Raw genomic sequence first — 18,472 nt, forward strand, 5'->3', positions numbered from 1 at the left:
TCCTCAAAAGGTTCTACAGCTGCAACATCAAGAGAATCCTGACTGGTTGCATCACTGCCTGGTACGGCAATTGCTTGGCCTCTGACCGCAAGGCACTACAAAGGGTAATGCGTACGGCCCAGTACATAAGTGGGGCTAAGCTGCCTGCCATCCAGGACCTCTACACCAGGCGGTGTCAGAGGAAGGCCCTAAAAATTGTCAAAGACCCCAGCCACCCCAGTCATAGACTGTTCTCTTTACTACCACATGGCAAGCGGTACCGGAGTGCCAAGTCTAGGACAAAAAGGCTTCTCAACAGTTTTTACCCCCAAGCCATAAGACTCCCGAACAGGTATAATCAAATGGCTACCTGGACTATTTGCATTGTGTGCCCCCCACCCCAACCCCCCCACCAACCCCTCTTTTCACGCTGCTGCTACTCTCTGTTTATCATATATGCATAGTCACTTTAACTATACATTCATGGACATACTACCTCAATAGTACTCAATTGTACTCAATTGTACATACTATCTCAATAGGAACCAATATACACACATCCTGTAGCACAAACTCAAAAACAGTTCTGGGACACTGTAAAGTCCATGGAGAATAAGAGCACCTCCTCCCAGCTGCCCACTGCACTGAGGCTAGGAAACACTGTCACCACCGATAAATCCACTATAATTGAGAATTTCAATAAGCATTTTTCTACGGCTGGCCATGCTTTCCACCTGGCTACCCTTACCCCGATCAACAGCCCTGCACCACCCACAGCAACTCGCCCAAGCCTCCCCCATTTCTCCTTCACCCAAATCCAGATAGCTGATGTTCTGAAAGAGATGCAAAATCTGGACCCCTACAAATCAGCCGGGCTAAACAATCTGGACCCTCTCTTTCTAAAATGATCTGCCGAAATTGTTGCAACCCCTATTACTAACCTGTTCAACCTCTCCTTCGTATCGTCTGAGATTCCCAAAGATTGGAAAGCTGCTGCGGTCATCCCCCTCTTCAAAGGGGGAGACACTCTAGATCCAAACTGCTATAGACCTATATCTATCCTACCCTGCCTTTCTAAGGTCTTCGATAGCCAAGTTAACAAACAGATTACCGACCATTTCGAATCCCACCGTACCTTCTCCGCTATGCAATCTGGTTTAAGAGCTGGTCATGGGTGCATCTCAGCCACGCTCAAAGTCCTAAACGATATCATAACCGCCATCGATAAGAGACATTACTGTGCAGCCGTATTCATCGACCTGGCCAAGGCTTTTGACTCTGTCAATTACCGCATTCTTATCGGCAGCCTCAACAGTCTTGGTTTCTTAAATGATTGCCTCGCCTGGTTCACCAACTACTTCTCTGATAGAGTTCAGTGTGTCAAATTGGAGGGCCTGTTGTCCGGGCCTCTGGCAGTCTCTATGGGGGTGCCACAGGGTTCAATTCTCGGGCCGACTCGCTTCTCTGTATACATCAATGATGTCGCTCTTGCTGCTGGTGATTCTCTGATCCACCTCTACGCAGACGACACCATTCTGTATACTTCTGGCCCTTCTTTGGACACTGTGTTAACTAACCTACAGACGAGCTTCAATGCCATTCAACTCTCCTTCCGTGGCCTCCAACTGCTCTTAAATGCAAGTAAAACTAAATGCATGCTATTCAACCGATCGCTGCCCGCACCTGCCCGCCCGTCCAGCATCACTACTCTGGACGGTTCTGACTTAGAATATGTGGACAACTACAAATACCTAGGTGTCTGATTAGACTGTAAACTCTCCTTCCAGACACACATTAAGCATCTCCAATCCAAAATTAAATCTAGAATCGGCTTCCTATTTCGCAACAAAGCATCCTTCACTCATGCTGCCAAACATACCCTCGTAAAACTGACCATCCTATCGATCCTCGACTTTGGCGATGTCATTTTCGAAATAGCCTCCAACACTCTACTCAACAAATTGGATAGAGTCTATCACAGTGCCATCCGTTTTGTCACCAAAGCCCCATATACTACCCACCACTGCGACCTGTACGCTCTCGTTGGCTGGCCCTCGCTTCATACTCGCCGCCAAACCCACTGGCTCCAGGTCATCTACAAGTCTCTGGAAAAGCCCCGCCTTTTCTCAGCTCACTGGTCACCATAGCAGCACCCACCCGTAGCACTCGCTCCAGCAGGTATATCTCTCTGGTCACCCCCAAAGCCAATTCTTCCTTTGGCCGCCTTTCCTTCCAGTTCTCTGCTGCCAATGACTGGAACGAACTGCAAAAATCACTGAAGCTGGAGACTCATATCTCCCTCACTAGCTTTAAGCACCAGCTGTCAGAGCAGCTCACAGATCACTGCACCTGTACATAGCCCATCTGTAAATATCCCATCCAACTACCTCATCCCTATACTCTATTTATTTATTTATCTTGCTCCTTTGCACCCCAGAATCTCTACTTGCACATTCATCTTCTGCACATCTACCATTTTTTCAAACAAGAAATAAGACAAATAAACGGAAAACTTAAGCGTGCATAACTGTTCACCCCCCCCAAGTCAATACTTTGTAGAGCCACCTTTTGCAGCAACTACAGCTGCAAGTCTCTTGGGGTATGTCTCTATAAGCTTGGCACATCTAGCCAGTGGGAGTTTTCGCCCATTCTTCAATGCAAAACTGCTCCAGCTCCTTCAAGTTCTTTAAGTCATACCACAGATTCTCAATTGGATTGAGGTCTGGGCTTTGACTAGGCCACTCCAAGACGTTTAAATGTTTCCCCTTAAACCACTCGAGTGTTGCTTTAGCAGTGTGCTTAGGGTCATTTTCCTGCTGGAAGGTGAACCTCCGTCCCAGTCTCAAATCTCTGGAAGACTGAAACAGGTTTCCCTCAAGAATTTCCCTGTATTTAGCGCCATCCATCATTTCTTCAAATCTGACCAGTTTCCCAGTCCCTGCCGATGAAAAACATCCCCACAGCATGATGCTGCCACCACCATGCTTCACTGTGGGGATGATGTTCTTTGGGTGATGGGAAGTGTTGGGTTTGCGCAAGAGCTTTTTCCTTGATGGCCAGAAACCTAAATTTTTGTCTCATCTGACCAGAGTACCTTCTTCCATATGTTTGGGGGGTCTCCCTCGTGCCTTTTGGTGAACACCAAACGTGTTTGTTTATTAATTTTTACTTTTTTTCTGACCACTCTTCTGTAAAGCCCAGCTCTGTGGCGTGTACAGCTTAAAGTGGGTCTATGGACAGATACTCCAATCTCCGCTGTGGAGCTTTGCAGCTCCTTCAGGGTTATCTTTGGTCTCTTTGTTGCCTCTCTGATTAATACCCTCCTTGCCTGGCCCATGAGTTTTGGTGGGCGGCCCTCTCTTGGCAGGTTTGTTGTGGTGCCATATTCTTTCCATTTTTTAATAATGGATTTAATGGTGCTCTGTGGAATGTTCAAAGTTTCGCATATTTTTTTATAACCCAACCCTGATCTGTACTTCTCAACAACTTTGTCCCTGACCTGTTTGGAGAGCTCCTTGGTCTTCATAGTGCCGCTTGCTTGGTGGTGCCCCTTGCTTAGTGGTGTTGCAGACTCTGGGGCCTTTCAGAACAGGTGTATATACTGAGATCATGAGACAGATCATGTGACACTTAGATTGCACACAGGTGGACTTTATTTAACTAATTGTGTGACTTCTGAAAGTAATTGGTTGCACCAGATCTGATTTAGGGGCTTCATAGCAAAGGGGGTGAATACATATGCACACACCACTTTTCCGTTTTTTTGTGATTTTTTTGCAACAAGTTATTTTTTAAATTTCACTTCACCAATTTTGACATTTTTGTGTATGTCCATTACATGAAATCCAAATAAAAATCAATTTAAATTACAGGTTGTAATGCAACAAAATAGGAAAAGCGTCAAGGGGGATGAATACTTTTGCAAGCCACTGTAGTGTGTTTACACAGACAGTGGTGCAACAGCACCTCTTCAGCCACCCGAGCCACGGCCTCTAGAAAGCGAAGACAGTACAGGTGCATCAAAGCTGGGACCAAGAGACTGATAAACAGCTTCTATCTCCAGGCCATCAGACTGTTAAACAGTCACCACTAGCCAGGCTCCACCCAGTACACTGCCCTGAACTTTAGCTAATGTTACTAGCAGGCTACAACCTGGTACTTAGAGACTGCTGACCTATGTACATAGAATCATTGAACACTGGTCACTTTAATAATGTTTACATACTGCTTTGCCCACTTTATTTGTATACTGAACAAAAGTATCAACACAACATGTAAAGTGTTGGTCCCATGGTTCATGAGCAGGTTCAAAGATCCCAGAAATGTTCTTCTACAATTTGTGCACAAATTAGTTTACATCCCTGTTAATGAGCATTTCTCCTTTGCCGAGCAGTATTTCTGTTTGTAATAAAGCCCCTTTGTGGGAAAAACGTTTTCTGATTGGCTGGGCCTAGCTCTCCAGTGGGATAAATAACATGAAATGAATGAACAATGTACACAAACCAAAGAAAATGCTGTTCATAATTTGGTTAGTAATTTCTCTGGTCATTTGGTCATTTACTCAAATCTCCCTCAGCAAGGGGATCACAGAGCCACCACTCAGACCAGGATCCACCTCACAGTCTCCTTACGACCGTCGGTCAGAGGTGGACACATAACCAGTACTTCTAGTTCCTTTTGAATCTACAAAGATTGAGTCATAATAACAAATTATACATTGTTAATTCCTATCATTTTGACATATTAAAGCAAAAACATTTGGATGTTCAATTAATTTGGAAATGTTGAATTCATTCGTTTTGTGTTCAACAAGATTTACAGAATTGTCATGTTTCTTTTTTTAACTCTTTAGTATTCCCTGACCCCTTGCAGACACCAGGCTTCTAAAATCATACACCCATAACATCCTCACTTAAACGTTATCCTCCCATCACAACAGAGCAAGCCATTATATCAGTGCATGCTAATCTCCTAATTAACAAGCTAATTAGGCAATTACAGCTTTGCAGAAGGATGCCTAAATGAAATATGTCAACACAGTCACTGCTTTCTATGGCACCTGTGGGTCTTTTCAGATGTCACATTGAAAAGCATAATATACATTTGAACAGATGAAGCATAATATAAATTTGAACAGATGACGAAGTGTTGTATATGCACACTCATGTGTAGTTCAAACAGACTAGCATTCTCTGTGTTAAAAGTCCTCATTTCATTAGTAGTGATGAGTTAATTTGGCTCAGTAATTTAAAGTCCTTAAACATTTTATACCACACATCCTTTCCAACTATACCATGCCCATTCCCAACAAAGTCCACAGAAGGTAAATCATAGATCATCAGAATATTTCATTATGCAATGTGATGCGTAGATTTCTTGCCCTGGACTCAAGTGGTGTAGCTGTAACAGGAATAATTTATTTCAAATGTTAATCTTTTCTTTATAGAAGTGGGGCTTGTTTCAATGAATCCAGATCAACCAAAAGCAGGTATACAGTATAATAAACTTTCAGTTATGACTAACTCCTCTTTAAACCAACTGAAGTGGAATTACAAATGCATTAAAAGGTGCTTTTTTGTATCCCTCAGAAGCAGTGGTTTCCTGCTGCAGATGATTAGGGAAATGAATAGAAGAAGAATAAATTATTCGTTTTAGATTAATAATATGGTTTCAGAATTGAAATCATAGTTTTATGACAATAATGCGCTCCTGGTTATATAAACTGTGCGGTGAACTTACTGTGTCTTTTTGCAGGGGGCTGTCATAGTACGGAAATGAATTATGTTGACATATGGCTGAGAACAATGGTGAAAAGTCATGCTATGCAATGCAATGAAGAATCATGCACTGCAACAGAGGAGAGGAGCTCGAGCTGTACCTTTGAGCCCTCCTTGACAGGTATGCAGTCTGACTTGACAGCTCAGTATTTCAATGATAAATGCAGTAGTCCTGGGACTCCCTATTCACTAAACTCAAGAGTGTGTTGAGCTGATACTTCAAGGTCAAGTGAATAAGAAAGAGCGGAACCACACAGTTCGCTAAAGAAGAGAATCTCATTTGCTTTTTGACTTGGTAGAAGCTGCTTGCCGCGATCTCAACCCTCAGACCTTTTAGGTTCTTGACTGAGTCTAGAACCAAATCTCTCTTAAATGTATTTCATGATTTCTTTCAAAAGAAATGTACCTGCACGGTGTTCAATGAAGTGATGCAAAAATAATTGGTGTTCCATTCTGATAACACTAAACCACTTTTGTCCATGTCCAATGATGGTCGTTTGATCCAAGAACAGTTTACAACATTTTGTAACTTATCTCAAGAGTTTTGAATGCCTCTGGGAATGCGCTTGAGTCAAAAGTTGTGCCCTTCAGTTTTCATTAAAGAGGCTGTAAGTTTAGTTACTGTTTTACCTCAAAACTAATGAAACCATACAATCTTGTCTTTTAGGATAACAGGGCTTTTGCTCATTGGCATGGATGAGCCCCTTCCTGTCTAATGAGGTAATTTCTGGCGAATATCTGTCTATTTATGGGACCCCTTTTACCTCAAGAGCACCTCCAGAGGCAAAATTTCTGTATGGCCTCTTTAATTCAGTCTTACAATGAATTAAGATAATATAACATGTTATGTGATGGGTCGTATGGTACCACCAGGACAGAGTTTGTGTGAACTTCACTATCACCAACATGTTGAGCTCTCTGTCTAGTTTACACCAAAGTAGGGTGTGGTCCTTTGTAGTTCAGAATGGGGCTTGTAACACCAGAGTAGTGGCTTGGATTCCTGGGACCACCCATACGTAAAATCTATGCATGCATGACTGTAAGTAGCTTTGGATATAAGTGTCTGCTAATGGCATACTCTGCGTCGCTGCAGAGCTATTTTCAGGTCTCTCCAGAGATGTTCGATCGGGTTCAAGTTCGGGCTCTGGCTGGGCCACTCAAGGACATTCAACGACTTGTCCCAAAGCCACTCCTGCGTTGTCTTGGCTTTGTGCTTAGGGTCGGTGTCCTGTTGGAAGGTGAACCTTCGTTCCAGCGCTCTGGAACAGGTTTTCATCAAAGATCACTCTGTACTTTGCGCTGTTCATCTTTCCCTCGATCCTGACTAGTCTCCCAGTCCCTACTGCTGAAAAACATCCCCACACCATGATTCTGCCACCACCATGCTTCACCGTAGGGATGGTGACACGTTTCCTCCAGACCTGACGCTTGGCATTCAGGCCAAAGAGTTCAATCTTGGTTTCATCAGACCAGAGAATCTTGAACATAGGCCACTGTGTTATTGGGGACCTTCAATGCTGCAGACATTTTTTGGTACCCTTCCTCAGATCTGTGCCTCGACACAATCTTTTCTAGGAGCTCTACGGACAATTCCTTTGACCTCATGGCTTGGTTTTTTGCTTTGACCTGCACTGTCAACTGTGGGACCTTATATAGACAGGTGTGTGCCTTTCCAAATGATGTCCAATCAATTGCATTTACCACAGGTGGACTCCAATAAAGTTGATCAATGGAAATAGTACGCACCTGAGCTCAATTTGGAGTCTCATAGCAAAGTGTCTGAATACTTATTTTTTTTTATACATTTGCAAAAATGTCTAAAAACCTGTTTTCGCTTTGTCATTATGGGGTATTGTGTGTAGATTGATGAGGGGAAAAAATGATGTATTCCATTTTAGAATTAGGCTGTAACTTAACAAACTGTGGAAAAGGTCAAGGGGTCTGAATATTTTCCATATGCACTGTATATTATATACTCATCCCACACTTGCTATTCTGGGGTGTTTGCGTGATTTCAATGAAACAGTCTTATTTGAATGGTGTGTAGGTATATGAAGCTTAAATGTTGTAGCCTTGCATCCAGCTCAACAACTTGTCTGCTGCCATAGCAACTGCAGGGGAGCGCTGAGCAGCGCTGCCTGCCTGTGCAATGCATGTCACCCATAGCAACGACCAATCAGAAGTTTCTATCCTTTTGTTCAAGCACAGTGACGATAGAGGATATGGTGGGTGGGCTTTCAGGACCATTTATCTGCCAGCAATAGGACACTCTGGTCGTCAGTCGCATTCAAACACAGCATTGATTGGTCGAAGTGGTTTATTTCCAATATTATAAACAAGTTTACTGCTTGCCTACCCTATGAGCCTCGGCTTGGTAGAGATGACTATACCATAGCCCTGAAAAGCAAAAAGTCTGTGCAATTCATTATCAGTTCTGTATTAAACTATATAAACATCTGATTAGGCCTATGCATTTTATTTTGTTTGTAACATGCACATTTTTATAATGTGTGGACTGACAGTATTTTGGTGCACGTGCACTCGTGAGGCATACGACAAGTGGAACTACACCGTTATTTCGTCATTATAATCACCATCTCAAGCAATGCACTAGAATTTTAGCTTTCGGGGTTCCAGAGAAGTGACAAGAATATAGACCCCTCCTCTGATGGGCGGAGCATGCATTTGTATTTCGATGTTGTCTTTTTTTTCTCCAGCTCTTGTTCTGACACGTTTGCACTGAGTGAGTGGCATTGGCACACTTTCAATCGCTCACTACCTCTGCCATCAAACAACATAAAGCACACAGAGGCAGAGGCTCGCGCTCATAAATTTCAGCAGGCAGATATTTTTGCGCATCGCTTTACAGCGTGTAGCCTAATTAATTTCTCGCTGTTCTTTTTTTCTATAATTTTTCCACTAATGCAAAACATTTTTTTAAATAATTGCAATACATTTACAGGTAGCAGGTAGGCCTACTAATTTCCTGTCTAAGTGTTATATTTTTTATATTTTCATTCACATGTTTATTGTTAATTTTCACTGGATATTTTGTTTCCTGCTGACAATAATGGGGATTTGAACATTTTCAAGAGGATTTGTACGAGGAAACATAATCAAAAGAAGACGACTAATAAATGACAGATCAGCAAGGAGCAATCATACACAACTCGTCAACTCAAAAGAGAAAGACGAATTGACAAGAGGACTCCTGCAGGATACGAGGGACAGCGGCTGTCATTTTGACAAATAAGTTTGAACAATTATAGCTTATGCATTTTCGGACAAAAACATTTATAGATACTCACACTTCGGACCGTGCATAAAGAAGGAAGATTGCAAGAAAGTGATTACTTGGACACGCGATATTGATACCATTACTGGTACTCAGCTAACGTTATCCTATTTATTTTTTCTTATAGGCTACGCGTAAACGCAATATCACCAATATACAGCTCTAACGCAACACATGTTGTAGTTGTTTTTTTGTATGTGAGTTTTTCAAGCCAAGTTTCCATTTGTGTGGCTTCGTGATTCTGTTTCGGCTGACTATGGACGAACAAGCCCGGATCATGCAGGCTCTCGGCGGTGTCAGCTTGGCTGGCCACTCGATACAAGGAGGCATGGCACTGCCGCCTCCACATGGACACGATGGGATAGATGATGGGAGAAAACAAGATATCGGTGACATTCTGCATCAAATAATGACCATTACTGACCAAAGTCTGGACGAGGCGCAAGCAAAGTTGGTTCATTTATATGTTTTCTTTACAAAACACTTTACGCACCATTACTCACTATAGCTAATTAACATTCATGTAATAAAAGGCTGGCTATAAAATGCTGATCCATATGGCAATCCCATGGTCAAAATTATTTGCAGCGGCCAATGTAGATTAAAAAGTTAACAGCTGTCATCCAGTAATTCTAATAGTTTTGAAACTTGCTTCTGTCTGTGTGGAGGCAAAAAAAATAATTATGTGCAAAGTGCAGGCTTTACATTGCATTTACATATAATGTTGCGAATTGGTAGGTTGGGGCTCCTGTAAACATTGATGCGTATTTGTAAAGTACTGTTTCACAGTAACTCCTGATATTTAAAAATAACGTTGGCTAATGTCCAAATGTAATTCCATGGTAAGTTATTTACCAATAGCAACAATTTTGAATGTAGGCCTACACTCGTAGTTTCAATTGTGAATGTTCTACAAATAAACTTTTTTTAAACAAACTTTGAAGTCTTACAAAATAGTTAGCATTTCAACAAACAATGCATCCATCGTCATTCGTGTTGACAAATCACTGTTTATGCTACAACTTTGCGATGCATGTCAACATGTGCAAAATTAGCAAGACCTCGAAGTTATTGTAAAGAACAAAGACACATTATTATCTTAAAAGTTTTAACAACTGAGGTGTTATAGTGACTATATTTCAATGTTGGTTCTTGTCTCAAACTGAAACAGGAAACATGGACTGAACTGCCACAGAATGAAACCTGCACTCTTCAGCGTCCTCTGCGAGATCAAAGAGAAAACAGGTAAGACTTCACATGAATTAAAGTGGAAGATTTAACATCAGGAGGACTGTATCAATAGGCAACATTGCTGAGCCCCAACGCATTTGCACACCGCCATCTTTACTCTCCCGGTTGGCAGCCTTATCCGAAGTTATCAAGCGGGAGACAGAATCAGCTCCCGTCGGTCATGACATTTTAAATGGGAAAATTCAGGTTATGGTTAACGTTACAGCCTTTGAGAAGCATCTGCAGATCTCCGCAAAAAGGTATCGGTGCTCTCATGTAGAAATTGATATAGGGTTGTTATCCGATGGTTACATAGGGATGGAATGGACAATGAGGTGCGTAACAATCCTCCATATTTGATCATAAATAAAGGAAATTCACTTGCTTTGGTTTTATTAGGCTACACCACACCATGCGCATTATATGAGCCGTTTCAGCGCCATGCATCTCGTTTTTTATTAAAATGGAAAGTATAGCCAACAGTGATGGTAATTATTAATCCTATATTTAGTCAGTTAGATTATAATCTCGTGCTTAATGAGGTTTGCTGTCCACAGGATGGATCACTATTGGCATTATTGGCACGAGTCTAACCATTGTTGCCTTCTGTAACGCACATAAAGCATTCAGACGATCAATAGAGCCAGCCGTTTCTAACGTGACAAGCTAAGTGCAATGAAACTGTGGAAAGTATATATAAGAGCATTGTAGAGCCTAATAGAAAACATAATATTCAAATATCTGCCCAGCATGTGGGGACACAAATTTTAGAACAAGTCTCTTGCCCACATTAATATTAATTTCCTAATACAAATGGGTAGCCTACGAAGGAGTAACTGTATGAGGGTTAATATATTGTTAGAAAATAGGACATGATTTAAGATTGGTATATTTTTTTAAACAGGAAATTGGTTTGGTCTTCCTACTACTAGCCTTCTACAAGATGATGAGTTAAACTCAAAAAGTTAAATAGGCTTCCCCAAAACAACACTATTGTGTGTGTGTATAGGCTGTGTGAGTGAGTTTGTGCATGCCAGTCTGTGCGAGCGCATGAGTGAACAATTGTGGAACCATGCTACTTTAAGATAACCTTTTTCAAATTCTAACCATGATAAATCCACAAGCTACTAAGGTTAGCATACTAATTGTGCAACCTGTCTTATGCATCGTTCTTGTGCGTCGCAATGCCATGCAATCCTGACATCACAGCAAATCAAACACCATATATCGATAGAACACTATTTTATTATAATGCACATTTTCATTTCTGTTTTTTGCCCAAAGTCTTTCTAGTGGGCCTGAGGGTTTTGCCGAAAGGAGATTGCTCATAAGAAGACAGGAACCACATGCTACAGTCAGTGATGTGATGGTGTGCATCTTGAATACGCTTTTGTTAGGGTAGGTAGCTTAGACCAGTCGTTGCAAGGCCAGATGCATATCATATGGTCTTAATAAATATAATATCACTTTTGGATATGACAACAAATACTATGATTTTACGCCCACGCTATTGGAGAAGGTATTTTTTGTGGAAGGATACTTCTGAAAATGTTGATGAGCCAAAAGGAGGTTAGTGCTAGTCAACTTCTCACATATAAACCTATTACAAAGATGTGTTTGGACTGCAATCCAATATACAAAATTAACATTTTCAGTATTGTAAGTGTATATATTTGTAATATTTAATTTAACCTTTATTTAACTATGCAAGTCAGTTAAGAACAAATTCTTATTTACAATGACGGCCTATATGAAAGCATATAAAAAATATTGCTGTTGATTCATTACTAAAGGGTGTGTGGCTGATTTTCTGGGGGATACTTTATACAGTGTAATAGGCAGAGGCTCTTTCTTTTTATCCACAATATTTAACTATTTCTTTAAGACTTTATTTTATGGATTTAACATTTAAATCATTTAAGTTATTGAAATGTTTTATTCTATATCAAGCTGTTGCAGAAGCATTATAAGCTGTCTACTTTACTCTCGCTAGTGAATAGTGATCTTCGATACCAATGGTAAATCATATTATGTCAAGTTCCAGTCGTTTATGACTACAAAAGACAGTATCACAACAGTGGTGCAAGCGTATGGCATTTTTCCCTACATGTTGGTCAAGGCCACGTTTGGCATTTTTCCCTACATGTTGGTCAAGGCCACGTTTGGCATTTTTCCCTACATGTTGGTCAAGGCCACGTTTGGCATTTTGGTATCCTTTAAAAGAGTGAGAGAGAGAGAGGGATGACAGTTGTCAAATACCGGTAAACTCTTAAACCCAGTTGAAAGTTGCCTATCATACAGAAACCCCTTAAATGACATTCATTTGCTACTGCTTTAAAATAGTGACGAGGTGTCAGATTCATGGCCTTTGTGTGGCTTATAAGCAGAAGTGACTTGGGTGAGATCATAAAACTTAATGAACTTCTCGGCCACAGGAGGTGTCCGCAGGGGCATGAGAAGGGCCCTCTTGGCTGCCTAGCCTACTTGAGGTATTCTTTATGCCTGTCGAGAAGAAAGTGGGAAAGTGAGAGAGTGATTGTGTAAGAAAAAGGGGGAACATGATCACTGGATGTTTTAGCTCTATATAACGATGTGGGAGCGACTGTGAGTATACTGTATGTTTGATACTGTATGAGTGTGCATCATAGATTAATCCATGCATTAGTATCAACACACACGATATGCATGTACCCCTACACGCTTTCAGATCTTAACCCCACCTGTAGAACTTATCTCCGTGGGCACATATTGGATTACTTTTGACATTTTTATATTTTATATTACATTAAATATCTATTTAATTATGCATGAGAAATAGAGTCTCTAAGTATGCTAATTATTTAAATGAGCTTGTTTACTATTCCAGTTGTTGTAATCTTCTTTAATCCCTTTGATGGTCTTTGTTTCAATGTCATTTTCCACAAGAACTAAACCAGTAAATAATATACTGTACTTCTGTGCTACTTTGTTTGAGCACTCAATTTGGAAAAGCCTGTGTGTAGCAATGCTTCTGGTTGTACATTTTCTCTATCCCAGTCCCTCTGATCAGTATGTGTTTTGTGTGCTGTGTGAAGTATGGGAGTAGCTGTAAAGTCTTTGTTTTTACTATTGAGAATTTAAATCCAGTTTTAGTTCGGAATTGAGATGTGTGTGTGTGTGTGTGTGTTTTGACATATGGACATTATTGATCTCATTTTAATCAGATCATCCAGTGCTTTATTTGATTATACTGTATCAATAGATACATAATACAACTGTATCAGTAGTTTCATAATACAATTAAATGCAATTAGTACAATGTACATGTAAGGAGAGAGAAATCTTTGAAAATTTAAAATGCTTATTATTATTCTTGGATCACATTGTACCAGGTGTAAATAGAAACAGGCTAAATCAAACCTGAAGTGTTTGTATTGTAGCCATGTAAACAATGACAGCAAACATACTTGGATTTACATCTGTTTGAAGAGGTAATGGATGATGTGTGTCTGTCTATGTGTGTGTATGTGTATATATCTCTGTGTGTGTGAGAGAGTGTGTCTGTGTGCGTGTGTCTGTATCTGTGTGAGTGTGTGTGTGGTTAATCTGCGGTTTGGAGTCACAGTCTTCCCCCTCTTAGCCATTGACAGATCTCAGCTGGTCTGGTGGCCTTCTTAACCAAACAGTTTTTCTCTCCCACTGTGGGTCATTCACATGCTCCCGTGGCATCATACAGAGGGATTGTTTGCTCCTTTCATGTCTGTTCACTGGCACATAATCTCAATGTCATTTAGCCACCCAATGATCCCATCCGGGGAAAACCAGATCCAAACATGAATTTGACAGCAGTGCAGCAAACAAATATGGCTGTAAGTACTTTATGTTTACAGGATATGCTTCAATACTGTGCAGAACGTTCCGTTTTTTTACATTCATATGTATGTTAGAAGTAAGAAGGACATTTTAACCCACCTAGAATCTCAGAAACGCACTAGGGAACTTGGTGCATGGCGGTGGGTGTTGTGTGGTTGGGAAAGAAAGTGGGATGCACTTGACTGGTAAACAGACTATTTGTAGTGTTCAGAGGATTTTTGGCACTCTTCTTACTCTTATTGTAGACCCAGAGCAGATTTCCTCATCGCTAATGCCCTAGAAATATTAATGCACTTTGATATGCTAATTAGGGGGCATTATGCAAGAAATTAGATTAAGTGGCAGCATGAAGTCATTTGCCTGTCAGTAAATTGAGTGTTTTTAGCAGGAGGGGTTTGTTTTTTCACTTTCTCTTGTTTTTGCATTTCAATGAGCTGAATGTGAGATATTGCTGAAACTGCTACAATTTTTTACCTTTTTTATTGTCCATTGTTTATTTTCTCTCTCACTCATCATGTTTGATACCAGCAATCTGCAAATGATGACACGTGTTTGTTCTTTGATACATTCCTTTTGTCCACACCTCTTCTGAATTGTGCCCAGCATGTCAGGGGTAGATAAAGAAAAGTAAACTCTAAAAAGATACGTTTGCTGATTTTTTTTTTTTTTACTGTAGCTTGAGGAAGACATACAGTGCATTGGGCATGAGATCTCAGTGCTAATCAGATGGGTTTTGCAGTAGTTTCTCTGTGCTGGGTTTGTTTTCTCTCCTCTCGTCTCTCTCTTGCCCTGGAAGCGAGGCTCGCATCAGCAGCGGGAGCAGCAAGAATAACAAAGGTGAAAGATTACCTCCATATGGTATTTCTGACCAGGAAAAGGAAAGGTTCTGCAAAAGCACTCCTCTTTGATGTGAGGTTTAATCAATAGAAAGAGATTACAGAAAACTATTACAGGCTAAATCACAGCGCGCCACAGAGGCTTAGTCCTCTCCACAGCTCTCTCAGCTGCACTGCACTCCTCCTGGCTGTGTATTGACTTGTTGTTTTCCTGACCTTTGACTCATCAAGTTCAGAAATGGGAGGTCTGGTCTGGAGAGGTAGGAGATTGCAGGAGGCTCAGGCTGATAAATGCCCAGATCCAGTGTGTAGAGCAGTGGATTAGAGAGACTAGTTACAGTATCTGACTAGGGGGGTAGGGTTAGCCTACATGTTAGCCTCCTCATACTGCTGATACCACTGCTGAACATGCCACAGTATTTGTCTGTTAGTTCATCTATGTGCACGCTGTGGTTATGAACAGTGGACTGACTGGCTGAGTAACTTTCAGATTGAGGTTGTAATTAACCACGTGCAAGGCTGACTAAATGCATTACCCTGAGTAAATATAGTTAGGATTGAGGGTGTAAACATTTGTCAAACCTTTAGGGAACATTCATTTTAAGGCTCCCTGACAAAGAGTTAATGAGACCCCTAAATCTAGTTTGTTGTTAATTTGACATGCCATTATGATTATTATGAATATTATGATTATAGTTATATTAAATTGAGAAAACAATGAAGTTAACAGTGTTACAATCCTTACCATGGCCCAAGATCAAAAGCCAATATTTTTGAAGACTGCCTTGTTCTTTACCCTTTGCTTTTTATAGTGTTGATTTGTGCAAAATACCACAGTCAATGTATGCCGTCGAACAGAAATCCATTCAACAGACAGACAATTGACTTTGGATGCTTTTTGTTCGAGAGTGCCTCAGTGATGCGGCTGCTGCGACTAGATAGCGCTCGGCAGAATGGCTCGCTCACAGCTGGGTTCCTGGCCGTCTCAATGGCAGGGCTACTTGTGCTTCCTCTGCAGCGGGTAGGGGATTGGGAAGATGGGGAGGTTATCTAAGCAGCTCCCAAATCCCCTGCTTTCTCCTAACAGCAGAGAAAAAAAGCATATGATAAAGAGAGAAAATAGAAAAAGTGGGGTGCGTATCAGTATCGATGGGGAGGGAAATCTGGAATGTCATATGTTCACATTCTCCCAGTATTTGTCGTATTTTGTTTTCCCGACTGCTACAGTATAGCAGCACCTGAATCTGATTCTGATCTGAATGAGGTGCTTTGGTAGGATAACCTGCTGGTGCTGATGACCCTCCATCTGTACTCACACACACCCCATCTTATGCTTGCCTCTCTCGCTACCTCTTCTATAGCTGTAAGCGTTTTCTGTGGACTCCTGTGCGAACAGCAGCCCATAATTGTATTTTTGCCAATACATTATACAAATTAGTCTTTATGGCAACTGGCATAAAAATGTGCATCCTCCAACAATATTTTAGTAGGTTAATTGCAACATTTCTCAATTGTACATCTGAGTTGTTGTTAATTAGGCATGACAAAGTTGGTGAAATAGTTATCTTCAGGCGGTGGCAGCCAGGAGAGGCTGCTTGGGATGCAAAAGGGAAAGCTTGATTGAAACGTTTGACATCGGTAAAGCTTGGAGCAGCATTGCTTGCTTTCTGTGCACTCCATTATCCTCAGTGTTCTGGTCCCTCTCTCAGCTAACCAAACAGAGTATCCCACCTGAACCAACATGCTGCTGAAGCGTGATGAATAATAGAAAAGAAAATTAGAATAAATCTCTCAGATCCTCCTCAGCATTGTTCAGCCTCATCCATCAGGAAGAAAGGCTCCTCCCACATTGACCCAGTCTGGGTATCAATGACATTGTCTTATATTTGCTAATCTCATTTAATAAATGTGGTCCCTGCACCCCCACCCCCAACTCTGGAGATGAGCTCATGTTTCATTTAATTACCTTCTACCTCAGATCGTTCGGTTTGCTCCATTCTTTGTTATTCAAGAAAATACAGTGAATATGAACATGTAGAATATTACCTCATAGACAGAATTCTGTTATTGGAATTTCATTGGAGTTTATTAATTCAGTTGGCTTCAAAACTTTTTTTTGTCAATGGGAATAAGTTTGTCTGTCGTGTTAGTTAATTCAAGATGTTCAACCCCTGTATAACTGATCATAATAAATGTTTTAACACATTTATTTCACTGTGATCGTTGCATATAGCTAGGCCCTCCTCTCCAGCGGTCAGATGTCATAATGTTTCCCCCGTGGGCCACCTGGTGCTTTATGTTCATGTTGGAGACATTTTTGCAACATGGAGGTAGCTTGTTCTCCATCAGGGCCCTGGCATCTGTTAGCGAGGCGTCTCCTCTAATATATTACTGGAGTTGTGCGCCCTTCAGACCAGAAAGAGACCAGCTGATGAATTCGATATCACCTTTGACTTGTCAGCTATTCTTTGCAGGTTAACCAAATTGCGCTCAGTATGAAACATTACATTTTCATTCAAAGAAGTGAATGTTAAGCCAGCCACAGCTGTTTTCAATATTTTATGCTTTTCTCCTGACATGTATATGACATAAGTACAATTTGTGATGTGTTGTCATCAATAATTTTGTCAGAAAGCATAAAAGCTTGAAAAGCCATCCAACCACCAATGGTGTTTATGTCCCGTATGTACTACAGCAAAATATAAAATTACCATTTACCCATGCTCACCTCGCTGGACGGTTCCTGTCAGATATAGATTTGACAGCGAGTAATTCTGTTAAATCAATGCGTTTTATGTTTATTTATTGATGTTTTCATAAGTATACATTAGTATGCTAGATTTGTGTAGGTACTATTCAGTTCAAGCCCATTGAGGAATAGTCTGAATGTATCTTATGGAGCGATAAGTGATATTGATTGAGTAAGAGCTAATCACAGATCAGGTCAGGTAACAGAGACACTGCACCAATGCAATGGGCAGACTGTTACACAGTAATAAGAATGATACAACTAGAAACAGAGCAAAGGTTTGGTTACCGGATGTTTCCTATAGAGTTTCTTTATCTGAGTCCAATCCTGATCTTAATGTTTTAACGCAGTATCATTAGATGGTGAAACAATATTTCTATAGAGCGTTATTAGTGTAAAGAGTGTCAGATGGAGAGACGGGTACAAAGCAAGTCCTCTCTCGGTAATGATACTGCTATTTATAGGTCCCCATTTCATTAGCTCCAGTGTTTCAGAGAAGATATTTTCTCATGGGGCAATAGATGCCTGATGATCATTTACTCCCCATACACATTAAATGTGGACAACCAACATACCAGAATGTTTTTAGTAAAGAGGGGCCCCCCCCTCTGTTTACAGGAAATATATTTTGATGTTATTTGTTTTTGTGTTGATCCATTCTATAATTGACTGAGTCATCTTTCGAGGTTTGATGATACATATCATATTATCCATGTAATACAGTAACAGGGTATAGTGAAGGGAACTCTTACAG

General features: G+C 40.8%; 1 protein-coding gene across 10 annotated transcripts in view; it reads left to right on the forward strand.

Moving 5' to 3' along the window:
• The first annotated feature begins 8,214 nt into the window (after nucleotides 1–8,214).
• pbx3b (pre-B-cell leukemia homeobox 3b) overlaps nucleotides 8,215–18,472 on the forward strand; it is a 90,851-nt gene continuing 80,593 nt past the window's right edge. For 2 of the 10 annotated variants that reach the window (XM_071403388.1, XM_071403389.1), the window contains exons 1-2: nucleotides 8,215–9,501; nucleotides 10,223–10,296. In XM_071403388.1, the coding sequence (XP_071259489.1) occupies nucleotides 9,308–9,501; nucleotides 10,223–10,296 (268 nt within the window). In that variant the 5' untranslated portion in view covers nucleotides 8,215–9,307. The remainder of the gene's footprint in view (nucleotides 9,502–10,222; nucleotides 10,297–18,472) is intronic. The other 8 variants (XM_071403390.1, XM_071403393.1, XM_071403391.1 and 5 more) reach the window with 6 other exon arrangements.

Source organism: Salvelinus alpinus, chromosome 5 (genome assembly GCF_045679555.1).
Source record: "Salvelinus alpinus chromosome 5, SLU_Salpinus.1, whole genome shotgun sequence".
Lineage (NCBI taxonomy): Eukaryota > Metazoa > Chordata > Actinopteri > Salmoniformes > Salmonidae > Salvelinus > Salvelinus alpinus.